We start from the raw sequence: 18721 nt of genomic DNA, 5'->3' as shown, positions 1-18721 counted from the left end.
TGAAGAGACTAACAAAATGATTTGTGAGGCTAACGGGGACTCAACTCTGTCCTACCCACAAGTTTTGAGCTCATTAAACACCTTTAAGGAGGGCCGGGAAGAGGTTCATGACAAAACAACGCTAAGGGTGGCCATCAACCAGCAAAGCCAACAATAATGTGGCTCATATTCGATAATTGTTGGACTCTGACCGTCGATTGAGTATCAAGATGGTTGCCAATAAACTGAACTTGTTGTCTACTGTTGTGTTTTGCATTGTTACTGAAGATTTAGCGATGAGGAAAGTGTGCGCCAAGCTCATGCCCAAGGTGCTGCCAGACGACCAAAAGACCAACCCAGCTGAAATTTAAGGGGAACTTTTGCAACGTATTGAAAATGAACCTGATTAATTGGACAACGTCATCACTTGTGATGATTCCTGGGTTTTTGAATAAGACCCAAAAAAACAAAATGCCAAAACTTGGCATTTTGGCAAGAGTGGCATACTGACCAGTCCCAAGCCCAAAAAGGCAAGAATGAGCAAATCAAAAGTTAAAACAATGCTCATTGTCTTTTTTGACAATGAAGGACTGGTCCATAAGGAGTTCATTCCTCAAGGACGGACAGTTAACCCTGCCTACTACATGGATGTGCTGGAAAAACTCAGAGAATGGGTCATCAGAAGGAGGAAAGACATCTCCGCTACCAGGCAACTCCATCACGACAATGTGCCTTGTCACTACGCCCTAGAGTCCACGAGTTCCTGGCCAAACACCAGGTGCCAACGCTGCCCCCCACCCCCCCTATAGTCCTGACATCACCCCAGCAGACTTCTTTTTGTTCGCTCAGGTTAAGGCAGCCCTGAAAGGAACCCATTTGTCAGCCAGAGGAGATCCAATCAGCTGTGACGAAGACCTTGCGAGAGGTCCCCGAAGACGCCTTCCAGGGTATGTACCAGTCATGGCAGAGTCGCGGTAAAAAATGTGTATAGGCCCTAGGACAGTACTTTGAAGAATTTTAAGTGTTTGTGCATATCTGGTCAATAGAGCACTTTAAAATTAACGAATTAAATGAGGGGCACTTAATCATACACTTTCCTCGGCACTTCGAAATCTCACTCGAAGACGTGAGTGCCTCCTGAAAAAGCTCTCTACCCTCACCCAGTCTTTCTTCCGCGTGGGACTTTCCCTGCCGCTTAAACAATCGCCGCCCCCACCGGCACTTCCACCCCTTTTTCTTTCAAAACCGGATCTAGCAACCCTTTACAACCTGCCATATCCTCCGTGCAAAACACCCGTTCTCCCCAGGCGTCAACCGAAAGAGTCCCCGACCCAGCACCCGACAACGGAAACAAAGTAGGGAACCTTTCGTCCGTGCCCCTCGACAATAGCGAGCTTTCGCTACTAGGTAAAGGCCTCTCCTTCTCCCCCACCCCGAGAACCAACCACGTTAACATCGTCACCGACACATTAAACTTCTGCCGGAATTTACGCTGGCACGCCCGATGGAAATCCCAGCCTTTCCCTTCGAACTCCCCCACCATTAACCCAGCACTTACCCGATTCCGTCCAGCCTCAGAAAACGAACCCAAACCACTCCCATCAAACCACCCAATCGAAATCTTTATCAATCTCCTTCTGACAAAGATTTCCGACAAAAAATTCATAGATTCCCTTAAGCCACCAGACAACCTTTCCCCCTCTGAGAGGCAAGCTCTCAGACGTTTAACGTCAAACAAAGATATTATAATCACGATGGCGGAAAAAGGGTCATCCGTTGTCGTGCTAAACAAAGTAGACTATAACGCTGAGGCATTGCGTCAATTAAATGACCTTTCCTGCTATGCCCCCCTTCCCCAAGACCCAAACCCTTCATACCAAAAGGATATTCTATCTTTTCTTTCCAATTTCAGTCCCAAAGAAGGTCTCTCCCCCAAAGACATCCATTCTTTCACCACCTTATCCTAAGACCCCCCATTTCTATTTGCTACCCAAAATCCACAAAACCAATAACCACGGATGCCCTATTGTCTCCAGCATCAACTCACCCACTGAATGAATCTCCGCATTAATAGACCACCACCTTCAACCAATAGCCACTTCACTCCCTTCTTACATTAAAGACTCGTACCACTTTCTGGAACGTCTACACTCAATCCCAATTCCGCACAACACAACCATTCTCATGGCCACGATAGACGTCACATCTCTGTACACCTCCATTCCCCACAAAGAAGGCTTAGAAGCCCCGAAACATTACCTCTCCCTACGATCCACACCACACACCCCATCCACAGATTTCCTCATCGAATTGAGCCAAATCGTTCTTACCAAAAATGCTTTTCAATTCGATGACAAAATATATTTACAAATAAAAGGCACTGCAATGGGCACACGTATGGCTCCTGCATACGCCAATCTTTTTATGGGTAAACTAGAACACGACTTTCTGCAACAACAAACCCTAAAACCACTCTTCTGGGCCTGCTATATCGATGATATTTTCCTCCTTTGGTCCCACGGACGCGAAACTTTATCCTCTTTCATTTCCTCTCTCAACTCCTCCTCCTCGGTATCATTCACTTCTTCTATATCCAACTCGAATATTACCTTCCTAGATATCGACATTCACCTCCAAAACAATACGTTTCACACTTCAGTCCACATTAAACCAACTAATAAGCAACAATATCTTCATTTCGACAGCTGCCATCCACCTCGCACAAAGCGCTCCATCCCATTCTCACTCTCTATCCGTGGCTTCCGTCTCTGCAACAACACCCCCTCCCAACAGAAATACTTGGACCAGCTGCATGAATCTCTCAGAAAATGTGGGTACCCTGAAAAACTACTAAATAGTAAAATCCCCAAACCGTCAACCCAATACACTCCCCTCCCCAAACCAAACCGCCCAAAATGCCCTAATCTTATCACCACTTTCTTCCCCGGGACACACAAAATTAAACATCTAATCCGTGACCTCTTCCCAATTATCAATAACACTCAGTCTACATCACTTTTATTCCCACACTGTCCCTCTGTTTCGTTTAAACGCCCGTCGAACTTGCGAGACATCTTCAAGTCCACAAATCCAACTTCAAGCACCCCCGTCTCTCCCCCGCCCCTATCCGCACCATGCAACTGCCCACGCTGCAAATGCTGTCATCTTTTAAGACCCTCCCCCTCACTCAGTACCAACTCCCAACCACTCGCCACCTGTACCTCAAAAAATATTATATATCGCCTCTCCTGTAACTTCTGCCCTGCCTTCTACGTGGGCGAATGCACGACTGCACTTTCCCTCCGCATGAATAACCACCGATATTCCACCAAATCTCCCACCTTTCTTAATTATCCCATCCCTACTCACACCGCTTCCCACAATCAATCTTTTGACGACTGCTTCTCCGTTTCAGTGATTAAAATCCTTCCCAAATCTGCGAGTATAATAGAGGTGAGAACCCGCGAGATGGCGCATATCTGGGTGGCCCAATAATTCAAACCGCCCGGGCTGAACCAAGCCCACTGAATGCATCATATGGCTGCCTACATATCCCCCCCACCCCCTTGTTCATTTCCTATTTGTCCCTTTGCCTCTCCTTCCCCCACCTCTCCCCCGCACATCCTCTCTGCTCTTCCCCGAGAACGCCATTCTGAAGACGACAGCCGTGCTGTCGAAACATCAAATAACAAATTGTGAGTGTCCTTTCTTTGTCTCTCTATATTCTAAAAATCTACATGTGTTTATATATATATATATATAAACACATGTATATATATATAGTTACAGTACAGTACAGTTACTATATATATATATATATATATATATATAGTACAGTTACTATACAGTTACAGTATATATATATATATATATATATATATATATATATATATATATATATATATATATACATATATATATATATACATATAAAATATATACATATAAAATATATATATACATATAAAATATATACATATAAAATATATATATACATATAGTAACTTGGTGAATGTTTTGTAGTTGGATAGGGAATACAGTGGAACCTGGTAATGTGAGCATGATCCATTCCACGACTTTTCTCGCGGTATGGATCATACTCATAATCATGTTTCCAAAACTCTCTCAGATTGAGATTGGTCCTTTCAGTCATCTCATTACAATGCTCGAAAAGTGTTTTAGTGTAGAGCTTAAAGTTAGAAATAACCTGCTGGTCCATAGGCTGGAGTAATGGAGTCTTGTTGAGACAAAGAAACTGAATCTTGATGATTTTAAATTCCTCAAGGAGGTTATCTTGTAAGTCTATAGGATGAGCGGGAGCATTGTTCATAACAAGCAAATCATGGAGTGGCAGATTCACCTCCAGCAAATACTTTTTCACAGAAGGGCCAAACACTTCATTGATCTAGTCAGTAAAAAGGTCATGCATCACCCAAGTCTTTTGTTGTTCGACATCCACATCACATTTAGCTAGCTCTTCTGGAATTAGCACTTCTTGAAGGCTTCTAGAGTTTCTGAATGGTAAACAAGCATTGGTTTAATTTTCAAATCACTGCTGGCATTGGCACCAAATTACAGGGTGAGACTGTCTTTCATTGGCTTGTGGCACGACAATGCATTCTCCTCTGCTGTTATATAGGATCACTTCAGAATCTGTTTACAAAAGAGACCTATCTCATCACAATTAAACACCGGTTACAGAGGGTAACCCTCTGAATCTAGGAGCTTCTTAAAGTCACCGATGAAGTTCTCTGCTTTTCTGCTCAGGGCTCGCTGTTTCACCATGGCTCAAAATGCTGTGAATGCTGGTTCTTCTCTTAATTTTCTCGAACCACCAATGGCTTCCCTCGAATACTTCTTTTTCATCTATCGATGTTAATTGAGTTTTCTCAATGAGGTCTGCAAAAATCACTTTTGCCTTCTCACAAATCATGTTATCACTAATAGCATCATCTAGCAATTGATTTTGTTTATGCAAATGAGAAGCAATCTTTCAACATCATTCAGAACATGTAACCATTACTTAAATACTCTTGTCACTCCCTTAGGGGTATCCATCCCCTTAATTTTTTCCTTGTTCTTGAGGGTAGTACAAATCGTTGATGTCAATCTGATTGTATGGGCATGATAGATCTGCTCCTGACACCTCGTTCTCACTTTTAATTGATTTCACTTTTTAAACATAACAGTTTCAGGTTTAACTTTGTGGAATTCCTTCATTATGAGGGTAAAAAGAAACTTAACAATTCCTCAATAAAGATTTAATATTTCACGACCATGGTTTCGATGCTGCGCATCATCATCAGGTGAATCCTAAATTAATATAAATTTTAAATCTTTATTGTGGAAGTGTTAAGTTTCTCTTTACCCTCATGATTTCACTTTTCTCTATGGTTATTTTTTTCTCTTTTGACTGTACATCTTGCAGCTTTTTCTTTGGAGAAATATTTTAAACTATTCATAAAATATTAAGAAACTATGCCTGAAAAGTCACAAATAACACGCATGAACACAAGTTTGGACAAATGTGTGATCACTACCGACAATACGATGCTAGTGGAATTTGTGCTAAACACAAACGTAAATACCTGGCTCAATCATCCTGGGAATCCCCCTCTCCTCATCACTCATCATGAGAATTACTCGCTATCTAAGGTGCTTGTTAAGCAAGGTTCCACTGTACTCTTGTTCTAATTTTGTACATCTATGGGTTCATTAGTTATATGGTTTGTCGGTATATAAACAAAGATTTTCTAAAATATAATTTTGTTGCATTAGAAAATGTAGTTGGTTGGCAATTTTGCAACAAAAATATTTATAGGAAAGAAACAACAAATCCTGATGCGACTTCAGGTTTTTCAAATTAGTATTTATACAGATAAAAGTTCAATACTTGAAAATTTGTGCATTAATACACACACACAAAGTTCATAACGAAAGTAATGCGCATGACTTTATTTTTTTTCTGGGAAAATTAGATTTAATGAATATACTTTTACAAATGCTTGAAATTCTTCAAAATAATCTCCCCCTGCATCAATATGCTTGCGGAGACGTGTCTGCCATTCCTGGAAGGCACCTGAAAACTGCTTGACGGTAACGGCGCTTAGGACAGTTTTAATTCTTTTTGTAACAGGTTTCTAGTAAAAATGAATTATGAACGTATCATAAATTAACTAATAATTTTGAATCTTCTTTGCTTTCTATGAATTTCATTTGCATTCCCAGTAGTTTTATTCCGTGATAGAGAAGGTGAACAAGAACCACAATCCAAAATAATGACTATATAATTTTCTTTGAATAAACCTTGGACAAAATCCATTTTTCATCAGCATGGAACACATTTTTTACATTTTACATTGCTTATAAAAAATAATCCATTAAATTAGTGTTTTGCTTTACAAGAAAAGTGGTGGAACAGATCATGCTCATATTACCAGGTTCCAATGTATTTTCAATCCAACTATAAAAAAATCACTAAGTTTTCTAGGGTGTTCTACACCTCCAAACAAACGTTTTTATTAATTAATATAAGTTAATAATTGACTGCATGGGTCAGAAATGACAAATAATGGTTGGTAGTTTTATACTGATATTGGAAAAATAATTTCCTGCTGTATTCTGAAAGTATTTATTTATCGACTTAATTGGGCGAGGTTGGGACTAATAGTCCCTTCTTCCACCTAACCTTACATTACAGACATTATATTGAAGACAATCACATACAACCAAGCCCTAGATGGAGGGAAATCCACCTAGGCGGGAATCGAACCCGCGACCTTTGGGTTGGTAGGCGAGGACGTTACCCCGCCGCCACCGAGGCCGGCTATAGTATAGTAAAGTATAGATGAATGCATGAAGAAAATTGAGTGGGAACACTATCCTGATTAGAAATTCTCTTGTAATGATAAAGATTGGGTCCTCCTTTCAAAGACAGATTTCTTGGAAAATGAAACCAATCAGGTGGAAAAAAATTGCAATGCACTATTTCACTAAAACTATACACCTCAAAAAGAATGTGAACTAATGGTGGCTAATAGTGGCTAGATCAGTTTCATTTCAGTCACATTGAAAATTGATCATTCCTATCAATCAACAAGAAGCCTGAAAATCACTCACCAACAGAAAATCACTTAACAACTAGTAGGACAAGAAACAAAATGCAACATTTCCTTTAATTTCAAGTAACAAAATCACAAACATAATTATTAACATGCAAAGCATTCCTTAAGTATTTCAATCTCAATGCAAGTCTCTCAATGGAAGGTTAAATAGGTTAAGGGCTGTAAACAAGAAAAAAGATACCTAGGCACAAATTAGTAGTGTCTCTTGAACACATTTCAAAATGATTGGAAGGGTACTTTCCAATGTAAGCATGGCAAATACATATTCTTCCAGAACATTCACCAAACATTCACCATTCGCCAAAAGTTTTCCTAAGAAACAATATCCTGTAATTTTTTCAGTTTTCCAGGTTGGTGGACACCTTCAACATGAGACACTCAACATTTTGAATGCACCAGTCTAGTGCTTGATGATTTCACAAATACCTCCATCTGGCATCTAGCCTAACAGGCTGCTGACCAGATGACCAAAGCTTTGAAACAAACAGCAAACTACAATATTTAATGATCCTCTTCACTACCTTCTGGTGTATTTTATCTAGCAAATGTTCTCCCAGGGAAAAGTGCAATATTAGTCATCTCCTTTGCATAAATTATTTTTTTAAATATTTTATTCAGATCAAGATAGGTGTACTTGTGTGTACCTGCCATAAGATGCAAATTCAAAGGAGTACAATGGCATTGCCAAAAAAAAAAGTTGGCCATGGTAAACTGCAGAACATCCACTGTACTCTGTGGGTATGAGCCCTTCTGCTTTTGAATTGCTTCAAGAAAAATTCTCCAGAGACAGCCTCCAAGTATGCAATATCACAAAATTATTGAAAACAAATCGGCAGATATCATTTGGAGTATCCCACCGGATTGGGAGATTACAATTAGCATACGGAGAATAAATGTTTCAAAAATATCACCAAATGTTCATAATTATCACTAATTTATTTTCCTGTGTATACCCAGAATGCTTAATTACTTTTCACAAGCATTACTTTTTCCACAGTACAATGATGGGGAGTTTTCGGGGATCAGTTTCTATTCGGGCAAAATTAACCTTTTACTTAACTCTAACCTATACTTTGGGGCTTCAAACAGAGCCCAAGTCCTTTCCAGCTTACAGCTAAAGGTGAGGCGAGTCATCAAAATAGTAAAATACAAAATCAATGAAATTCACTATAATTCTTCGAAAATTGGAAATCCAAAGCATGCATATAGAAGCAATTGATTACATACCATTGGTCTATAACCTGCACCAGTTGTAGCTGCCATTGGTTGAGGTGTCCAACTAACTGCACCTGGTTTTGCAGCATTTTTGGGAGAATTCCACTGCATACCTCTGTGAAAAAATCAAATGAACTTTGTACATATACTAGTTTCAGTTTCATATCTTCACTATATATGAAGTACAGGTGTCTTAATGATTATGCTTGTTTTGAAATTTGTCTGACACAGGTTAATAAAAAGTTTGAGGAAAGTTAATATGTGCATCAGCAGCTATGAACATACAATTAACAATAAATATAAAAACAGATTGTTCTGAAAGAAAATATCTGCCATGTCCATTTAATGTGTGTATTTAATAACTTGCAACTAAGTTCTTCAGACACACAGGGACACCAAAATGCTTAATGATGATACTCTTAGGGAAGAATTAATCCATGCATAGGCCACATGCAACAATCCAGTTTAAGTTTAATCTCTTCCCAACAGTCAATACTTGATCATACATTTCACTATTTCAGCAATCTCACTTTCTTCTACTTTTTATTCAGCACAAGATCCCTCTAAGATAAGCTTCATCTGAAACACTATTTGGATAGCATCAGGCAACTTCACCAATCATAGCCTCCAACTGAAATTTTTTACAATGTTAGAATAACTGCCAACACAGCCAAAGATAACATTTTTTCCTCAACTGAGGACTTCTAAAATCAAATGCAGTAATTGTATGATTGTAAAAGAGATATTCTATCAATTCTAACCTCCATATTTTTTAAGTGAACTTGAGACATCACTCTTTAAATATTAAACCTTTTTGCCATTGCATTATCGGCTATAGTCGTGGATCCACGAAGAGTTTACAAAGTGAAGAAAAATTCTCTTAAGCCATCTGCTTCCTTAGCAGTTTACTTTTCAGCCCATCCTCATTGTTCACTTAAGTACAGACATGTGAAAGAAGTACTACTGAATAGAGACACCTTAACCAGTTGATTGTGAGTGATGAGTACAATCATTACGAAGCATGTAATATCTGTTAGGGCGTGACACTTATACTCATCATGAATTTTTTTCGATTCATCTTGATGAGCTCTTAAGAAATAATTCGTCATGCCTCACATTTTTTTGCTCCTTAATTCTTTAACAATTTATACAGCAATAGTAGATAGCAAATTTTAGTTTGATGGAATTTGTGACTTGATAAAGTGCTATACTTGTGCTGGTTTTCCTACGTCGTCCTCATTAGGCAATAGGTAGAATGTGCCTTTATTCTGTCAATGGTTAGAGAGTATATTATATAATATTAAAGTATTTAGTTCCTTTTATTTATTTTCAAAATTTAGTACAGAAGGCAGAAATTATCCTCTTTCTTGTAGAATCCTCCTACCTAAGAGCAAATAATGAATATGGCGCAACCAATGACGAAAACCTTTAGTGCTCACGCTTCCATTGCATTTTGGAAGTTCATCTGCAACACTCATCACACTACATTTCCATTAATTTGTGTATGTGCTGTTCCTTATACATAATTTGTTCCTAAATTACATTTTATTGCAGTTTTGTGCAAGCTGGTTTAGAGTGTTAATGGAGTTGAATAATTTCTACTATTTATGCAAGATTATGATCATAATAAATTTATCCATCTCTGAAAATCAATAAACGCTGCATCCAATACTATCATAACTTACTGCATATTTTGTAAATTGCATAATTAAAGTGTCAACAGAAGCATTACTTACGTCTCTTAATAATGAATGAGTGCACATGAATGCATTTAATTTGCTCGCAAGTGAGAGACAAACTTGAACATTTAAGTTTTCAGTCATCCATTGGACAAGGCTTTTTTGAATGGCAATATCATTTATAAAATGAATAGTAGTCACCCAATGAAAAAAAATTTACACTAACATCAGCAGAAACTTAAATTTCAAAGTACCCAAAGGCTTCTCCAAAGGAAAAAAGAATCTCATCTAAGTCACCAAGTCCAACTTGACTGACAGACATTTTCCAGCCATTATTCCACTAACTTATAAAAAACAAAATCCTATCAAATATTGTGTATTATGCTATAAAGCAGGATTATGTATTGCAGTTTAATTTTGAAGTTACATAGTGTCCTGAATAATGTAATTAAATTTTTTCATGCAAAGCTGAATTGGTTTATAAAGTTCATTTTTCGTTATTTATAGAAATTACATAGAATCAGTCCTATTCCATTCAGTGCCTTCCTTAGAAATACTTAATATGGTATAACTCTTTTGACTCAATATATTCCATTTATCCACACACACACACACACACACACACACACATATATATATAGCATATGGCAGTTCACTACTACAGGATGCAGCAACCTAACTTCCTTTTTTAAAAGCGTTTTGCATTTGAGAAAAGGAAGTTATTTGGCAGCATCCTGTAGTTCTTCATCTGCCTGCCACAGTAAACTTCGGGAACACAATTATAAATCCAATCAAGCCAATGTTACGAAACAAATTATAATTTTCATGTTTCTCTAGACTTCCTTTACACTGAAATAAATCATTTTTGGAAAACAAATTCAATAATTTTTGGAATACAAATTCAACTCTCATATTTAAACAAACAAGCAGCATTTTCTTCCAATGCATTTAACATTTTTATGGCAGATGTTGTCGCAATTAATAGCATTATATTGATATCACCACTATAATTATAATGAAGCACTATTAGATATTCTTACTTGACAGCTGCTTGCCCTCCTTTGTTGATGGAAAGATTCTGTGCTAATGAAGCAAGACTACTATCTAAATCTCCAGTAAGAACTTTCCCGGCAGCAGAAGTACCAGCAGCTGCTCCTCCAGGGGCAGCACCCATTGCACCACTTACAGCTAAATAAGAGAAGATATATTTTTGTATCAATGACAAAGCACTAGAAGCTTCATCAACATGTCTACTCCTTTTGAGAGAAAGAAGGCCTTCAAATTTTCAAGCCTAAACTCATTAAAAATTAGCAGTTACAACCTAAGGCTTACAAATACTGCACTTCCACCACAAAGTGTATAAGTAACTAGGTCAGCATTGTTTCAGAAATTCTGCCACTATTGAGCAATAATAATTTGTCTAATTCAGTTCCTTAAGAAATATGCATATTATAACGAGACCATAAGAATATAACAAGAAAAAGTGGTTTAAAAATGTAAACTAATAGAGTCAATAAAAGTACACAAACATTCTTTATCAGTTACCAATCATTTGCTATTTAAAATACAAAGCATGCAACTTTTTCATTGATAATTCTTTCAACAACAATACTTTTTCATTGAAATTATATTTCATATTCAATTCCATCAAGTATTACAGCCATTCATATCAATTTTAATCTGATTTCAAACAGCAAAATAAGAATTTTTAAGCATTTAATGTTTCACTTTGTGCATGGTAGATTTGTGCAGTGAGCCTTTAGAATTGCCTAATTTCATTCCACAAACCTTAATATCTATTTCTATTGGTATTGAACCAAAGACAAAGCATGCATGTATAGTCTCGATATCTTTTTCAGTCATCTCATGGTTAATGTCATCATTAGCTACCATTAATCATAATGAACTATTATTCAATCTATGCTGTCATTCATAATTGCTACACAATGCACTCCGCATCAGTGAACCTTCAAATTACATCAAACAGAAAAATACAGTTTACTGAAGCAGCTGCTTCAATATACCATTGCATACATGGGAGCAACTATTTTACAGTCCTAAAGCTTGGAAATTTTTCATCTTAATTTTCAAAATATTGAAGCAATATGGCCTAAGATGTACATGCACTCAAATTGACTACCATTAAATATTGCATCAAGCATTTTCTCAGATGAAATTAAGATGACAGCGTCATGCATTTAAGTGGTTTGAGAAATACAACATTAGATTTCCACTATCTAACGCCCAAAGAGTTTTTAAGTGAAAAACTGCACGTGGTTCAAGGGTGCTGCAGATTAACATTTAGTGTTTGCCCTAGGTAGTTTTCTTTACAAAACATGAAAATCTCACATTTTTACTCTTTACCAAGTAAAAAAATTATTAACCAATGGACTACTTAAGACAAGAAAACATCCCATTCTTTGTAATATGACTACCATATTTCCTAACCCATAAGAAAAATTTTTTACTACAGAATGTGCTCTGAAATCAGTCTGCATCTAATGGGTCATGGGTGTTTATAACTTCAAACACACAAGACACAAGCTGATTCACTGGAAAAGATACAAGCATTTTTTCCCCACATAAGGCATAGATAATGGTTGCCTCTATTACAAATTTCAATTATATCACTATTTTTGGCCAATTATAAGCAATTGCTTCAATATTTCCTTGAGAGTACCTCTTAAAAATTCCCAAATATATCTTTATATGTATATCGTATAATGTAGCACATTTAATTTCATCTCATTAGAGGCTCCGCTGCGAAACTAATATGGGGATAAGGTTAACGGGGATATATCGCCCCTCCGCTCATACATTATATCTCTCCTGATAAACTCAAAGAGGCAGCAGGATCTCAACCTTATGAAGTATAAGTGTTGTAAAGGGATAGAAAATTAAAATTCACAAGTATGCAAATGCTGATAGATAATTTAATTCAACATTTATAAAATACTTGGAAGAATATGATTTTTGCTATTCAATGACAATTGAATTTTTAATTATACTGTAACAAGTACTTAATATGTGTATTGAAATAAAACATTTATTTAAATTGTTTTTCAAAATATGACACTGTCTAGCATCAATAACACTTTTAAGTAGCTAAACACATCAGAAATACAGTAAGTTAACTTGTAGGTACATCTAGTTAACTCTCAATTATCCATGCTAATGAATGCATGAAGCAGCACAGATAATCAATAAACGCAAAAAACCAAAATAAGCACAAAAAATAGTCGTGATAAAAATAGATGCATACAAACTCTCCTTTTTCATTCCTTGTCATTATTTCAGGTTTAAAGGAATGAAAAGCAATTTTTTTTGTTTTTCAGCCAATTTTACGATGGTGGAAATTTAGTTCTACAAGAAAACATAACTAGTACAGAAGGGCAAATATTGACAAAGTATTGCTGGCACAGATTCATATTCATCATATGATGGTGATAAAAAAAACTGCATTATGGGCAGTTAAATACTAATTTGTGACAGTCAAGCTATGCATTTCCTTGACTTAAATGAAAATACAGAATTCTGAAAGGCCAATGAATACAAGAGAATCCAAGGGAAGTATGAGGGTAGTTCAATAAGTACCTGTGTTTGATGACAAAGGGCATTCCTGAGGGAAGTTTATGTTATCATCGTGTGCTGCCATCTATCAGATGACGGTGAAAAAAATTTCAGACTGATTTAAAAGTTAGTTTGGATTTTAGCAGCCATTCGAGTAAGACGTGATTCGTGATAAGATGAAAAAAGAGCAGTATCATTCGGTGATTCGCTTTTTGTTTTTGGATAGGAAGAAATGCGAGGAGATAAAAGCAAAGTTGGATGCTGTTTATGGGGACACTTGCCATCTATGACCACAGTTAGATATTGGTTCAACGGATTTAAACGTGGGCAAACATCTGTTTTTGATGAGGAGCGAACAGGATGCCCGGCAGACGTAGTTACTGGGGAAATCATTCAAAACGTCCACGCCATGATTCTCTCTGATCGACGAACGAAAGTGCTCGAAGTAGCAGAGGCCGTGGGTGTGTCAACCGGAACAGCAATTAATATTTTACAAGTTAAGTTGGAGATGAAAAAATTGCTGGCCCACCGAGATTGCTCACGGTGGACAACACATTCATCCAGAGTTGCCGCCACCACTCTGCATGAACGACGTTATGAATTGCTGCCGCACCCCCTGTATTCACCTGATCCGACTCCCAGCGACTTTTTCTCATTACCTAACATGAAGAAATGGCTCGTGGGAAAAAAATTTAGCTCAAACGAGGAAGTTATCGCCGAGACAGGCGTATTTTGGAGAGTTTGACAAATCCTATTTTTCAGAGGGGTTAAAAAAAATGGTCAGAGCATTGGGAGAAGTGTATCTTTCTAAAAGGGGACTATGCTGAAAAATAAAAAAAATATTTTTGAAAAAATGGTTTCTTCATTCTAACACAGGTAGTTATTGAACCGCCCTCGTACTGAGAGTACAAAAATATTTGAATTTATATACATTTTATTGACAACTTTTTATTTTCAAAAATTAAAACTTCCAAAAAAGCCCAGGTATTTCAAACGTGTACTTTTAAGTATACAGAAGTTTCAGAGCATTTAATTAGCTCTAAGCTTTAATTAGATCTTAATTTTATTAAAATTTTGAAGTGCTAGGAGGAGAATAGCGCGGATAATCCACACACAAATAATCAATAGTATACTGTATACGATTTTTTCGAATTTTTGAGACGTTTTGTGACATCTTTGCCAAAGGCTTAATTTTACTGACATATTAAAAAATACAATGAATGTGACATATTATTTCAAACGAACTTGGGCAATCTTTAAATCCAGGGCTTACCTTATTAAAAATTATTATTACTGTTTTTTAACCATCTTAGGCATGCATAGCAGCCGGAAATACACTCATTCCTATATGGAAATCTTTGAATGGCAAGTTAAAATAAAGCCCCCTCTTTCTCTCCGACTCTATACCATAAGTTAATTTAGCCTAATTTTACATGGCCATTATATGCAAAGAAAAATGCTATCCTCATTTAAGTATTACAACCTGATTTAAGAGCCTAGCACACTACTTTTCTGCATAAAATTTTATGGATTCACAAGAGAGGTGAATGATTCTAAGTTAACTAAAAATGTTTATGTCAAAAATGTCATGCATTGAATAATTATTGTAATTCAAGAGCTATAAATGCTACATTGTGTACAAAACTTTCAGCACTGATGTGTACAATGGTTTAAATAAAGACATCCAAATAATAATCAAACATAAGAAGACAAAGACATTGCAACAATCCAGCACTTATAAAATAATATTGCTCTTGACTAAAAACTAAAAATAAAACCCAATTTAAATTTATAATAAACACACCTAAAATAAAATTAACTTACCTGAAAACAACTTACACATCGTCTAATCTATTTAAGTCTACAATAATGATTAAAAAGCCAGTGCTAAAACATCATCAGGTAAACCAATCTTCTGCAAAAGTAATATAAAATACGACAAAAACAATCACTAATGCTACAACTAAGCACCTAAGAATGCCAAGGTAATTCAAGCACACAACAACAAAGCTATTACTGAGTCCAAAAGAAGAAGGCAAATTCACCTGCTATTCCCATCCCCTGCTTAGCTGGCGAGCCAAAACCCATAGGAGGAACCCCAAATGCACCTACACTCTGAGCCCCCCCACCTCCCGGGACCATTCCCATTCCCAACCCAGTCATATCGCCACCACTTCCAAACAAATTCCCTGTCGGGGGAGCGTTACCCATCGTGGGAGGTGCAGGGGGAACGGCACCCCCTGCAAGAGGAGTCTTGGAGGGCGAACCCCCGAGGGCAGCCCGGATGCTGTCATTGAGGTCATCAAACGCGGTCTTGCTTGCAGATGCTGTTGCAGCGGAGCTTGGGGGCGGGGGACGGGCCGGGGACCCAAAAGGAACAGCGGGAGCAGGGGAAGGAGATGCAGCCACATCCACCACATCCCCCAGTGCTGCCAACACGGGGGACGGGGCAGGGGCTGCTGGGGGGAGGAATCCGGTCGTAGCCTCCAGACCACCCATCACTGGGCCGTCCGACACTCCAGAGGGAGGAGCTTCCATCTCCGGCTGCGCCACATTGGCACCAACACTACCGCCACCCTCCTCCCCTGCAACGTCCCCAAAGAGGTCTGCGACTGCGGCGGTTGTCGGTTTTGCCATGGGAGGGGGTGGATGAGGAGGAGGGACCCGGCGCTGAGGGGCCAATACCTCGCCCTCATTGAGCCTCATTGGGCCATCCCCTTGTAATTGGGGCTCAATGGCCTCCTCAGTGCCGGTATTGGGGTCAGAGGGGGGCCCATGATCAAAGAGATCTATGCCACCTCCACCAGGGGGGGTTGGTGGGGCTGGAGCTCTGATAGAATCTGAGCTATATTCGGACATAAAAGGATTAGGAGGAGTAGACGTTGGCATCCCAGCAGAGGCAGCTTGCAGAGAAAAATACAGAGGTTGAAAAGGGAGCCACAACGTGAGCCACAAGTAGTTTAGTAATTTATAAGTTATGAGGAAACCTCTCTCTTTCCAAATAGAAACAAGAGTAGGTTAAGATTTAGACCAATATGAAGGAGAGAATCTGGAATTTCATTCTCTCTCAAAAAATTTGTTCCTCAATAAGATTAACGATTTCAGCCAAAAAGTGTGTTTTTGGAAACTAAAGACACTGCAGCTTGGGACATCATACAGTATGAATTAAGCAGGGTCACTCCAAAACTAATCTGAACACTGAGTTCTTCTAAATAAACATTTTCATGCAAGTAACTAATTACCAACTTCAATCATCATCAATCATGCAAGCATGATCATGGACAAGGCTCTTACAAAATAATGACATTTTTCCTATTACAGAATTTTTACTACTTGAATTGAAATTATGAGAGGCAACAAGGAAAAAGGCAACATTCATGAAAGTTGTGGAATATTACTAATGCAGAATCCAAACAGCCTATTTAACCAGGTCCTACTTTGTACATAATACATTGAACTCCCACAATTCAAATAGTAATGCACGCAAATTTCAGTGTGAAATGATTTTTCACCAATATTCAACCTTGGGCCAAGAGCTTTAGCTAGTAATGTCACTGATGAGCCCTCTTATGAAGTAAATTTTTAAGGTTTTAGGGAGGCAAGGTGTTCTGAAAAAATATCCATAGATACAAACAATAAAAGTAATCATTGCTGGGGGCACAGTACCACAGTTGATAAGTTTACAGCCAACTTTGAAATTGTTTTGTCAAAGACAAATCCAACTGAACAAATTTAAAAGCTTGAAAATTCCCCATACATGGAAATCCTAATCTCATTCAGTTTTTCTTATATTCTATTTTCATTCATCATTTGAACAACCAGAATTGTTGAGTCATGATTATCCATGGAGAATCTACAATAAGATACTAAATGAAACTGAGGTGGGTCAAACTTTTATTGAAGATTTGTTTCAGAGCATAATCCTTTCATAATTTTCAACTGGGAAAAATTTCCTACTAACCCAATTCCATTTTCTACAGATTTTCTTATACTCCCTTAATTGAATCTTTATTTACTTGCCATGGTTTTCAGCAAAACAACAAGGACAACCAAGCAGATAAATTTCTGTCAATATTGCAGATAGCATCTTTCGATGAAGAAGAAAAAGAACACCTGGTGGCCCACCATACAATGGCAGAAGATACTACATTGAAAAGTAATGTAAGGTGGGCATACCAAATAGAAATTTTTTATGAAGAAATCCTTGTTTTATTCATTCCAACCCATCAGAACTAACTTTCTGGACAGGGTGGCCAGCAATTTTATCATATCTTTATGGTAGAAAATCTAATCCCTGATTGTCGAGGATAAAAATTTTAAATTTTCAAGGTTTCATGCTACCATTTTTACTACATTTGTTACCATTTTAATCATCTAAGTAATCCAACACACACTACTAAATTTACATTTGCAAGTATTTAAGTATTTTCTCCTGTGGTGTAGGCATTCATTAGCAGATAATCAATAAAAATTGTTTTTAAAATTTGATGATTTGCAAATATAAATATCCTGGTAATAGGATAGAGATTGCTTGCACTTTTTTAAGTCCTGCACTGGAGTTTTGACATTTTTATGCTTCTAGATGAATGTTAAATGTTAACATACCGTAACAACTTTTTGCATTTTTTATTACTAGTATTTATGGAATACAAACTGATACATAAATGATAAAACAGCCTAATATCACTAGGGACCTAGATTGGAGAAAAAAATGAACCCTCTCATGAAGTAATCATATGAGGTCTGTTGAAAAAGTATAGTTAATTTTGAATTTTTGTGGGTTATGTACATTTGATTTTAGATTTTTTTGTGGTGGTATGTTGGTACTTATGTCTCTCACGTATACCGAAAATTTTGGCCATTTTGAATGTTCAGTTAATAGTTGACAGCTGTTTTGCTTTGATGTGTTTTGGCTTGTCTTCGATTTTTGCTTGTTCCAAAAAATGGATCAAAGAATCTTTATCAAATTTTGAGTGAAAAACGACATTAAGCACACGGACGGATTCCGGATGTTGACTGTGGCATATGGGGATAATACCTTGAACTGAAGCAATGTTTATCGGTGGTACAAAATGTTCTCAGAGGGCCAAGAAGATGTGAACAATGAAGAGCATACCAGACACCCGAGCACATCAACAATAGACAAAAAAATTG

General features: G+C 37.4%; 1 protein-coding gene across 16 annotated transcripts in view; it reads right to left on the bottom strand.

Annotated features, from left to right (window-relative positions):
• lap (phosphatidylinositol-binding clathrin assembly protein lap) overlaps positions 1 to 18721 on the bottom strand; it is a 105909-nt gene that overhangs the window by 19782 nt on the left and 67406 nt on the right. For 11 of the 16 annotated variants that reach the window (XM_071589300.1, XM_071589301.1, XM_071589311.1 and 8 more), the window contains 3 exons: positions 15613 to 16470; positions 11038 to 11185; positions 8331 to 8433 (listed from right to left, as the gene is read on the bottom strand). In XM_071589300.1, coding sequence (XP_071445401.1) covers positions 8331 to 8433; positions 11038 to 11185; positions 15613 to 16470 — 1109 coding nt within the window. The remainder of the gene's footprint in view (positions 1 to 8330; positions 8434 to 11037; positions 11186 to 15612; positions 16471 to 18721) is intronic. The other 5 variants (XM_071589312.1, XM_071589313.1, XM_071589314.1 and 2 more) reach the window with 2 other exon arrangements.

Source organism: Hetaerina americana, unplaced genomic scaffold (genome assembly GCF_022747635.1).
Source record: "Hetaerina americana unplaced genomic scaffold, ioHetAmer1.1.p SCAF_36, whole genome shotgun sequence".
Taxonomy (NCBI): Eukaryota; Metazoa; Arthropoda; class Insecta; order Odonata; family Calopterygidae; genus Hetaerina; species Hetaerina americana.
The sequence above is the reverse complement of the archived record's forward strand: the minus strand, read 5'-3'. Positions and strand labels throughout refer to the sequence as shown.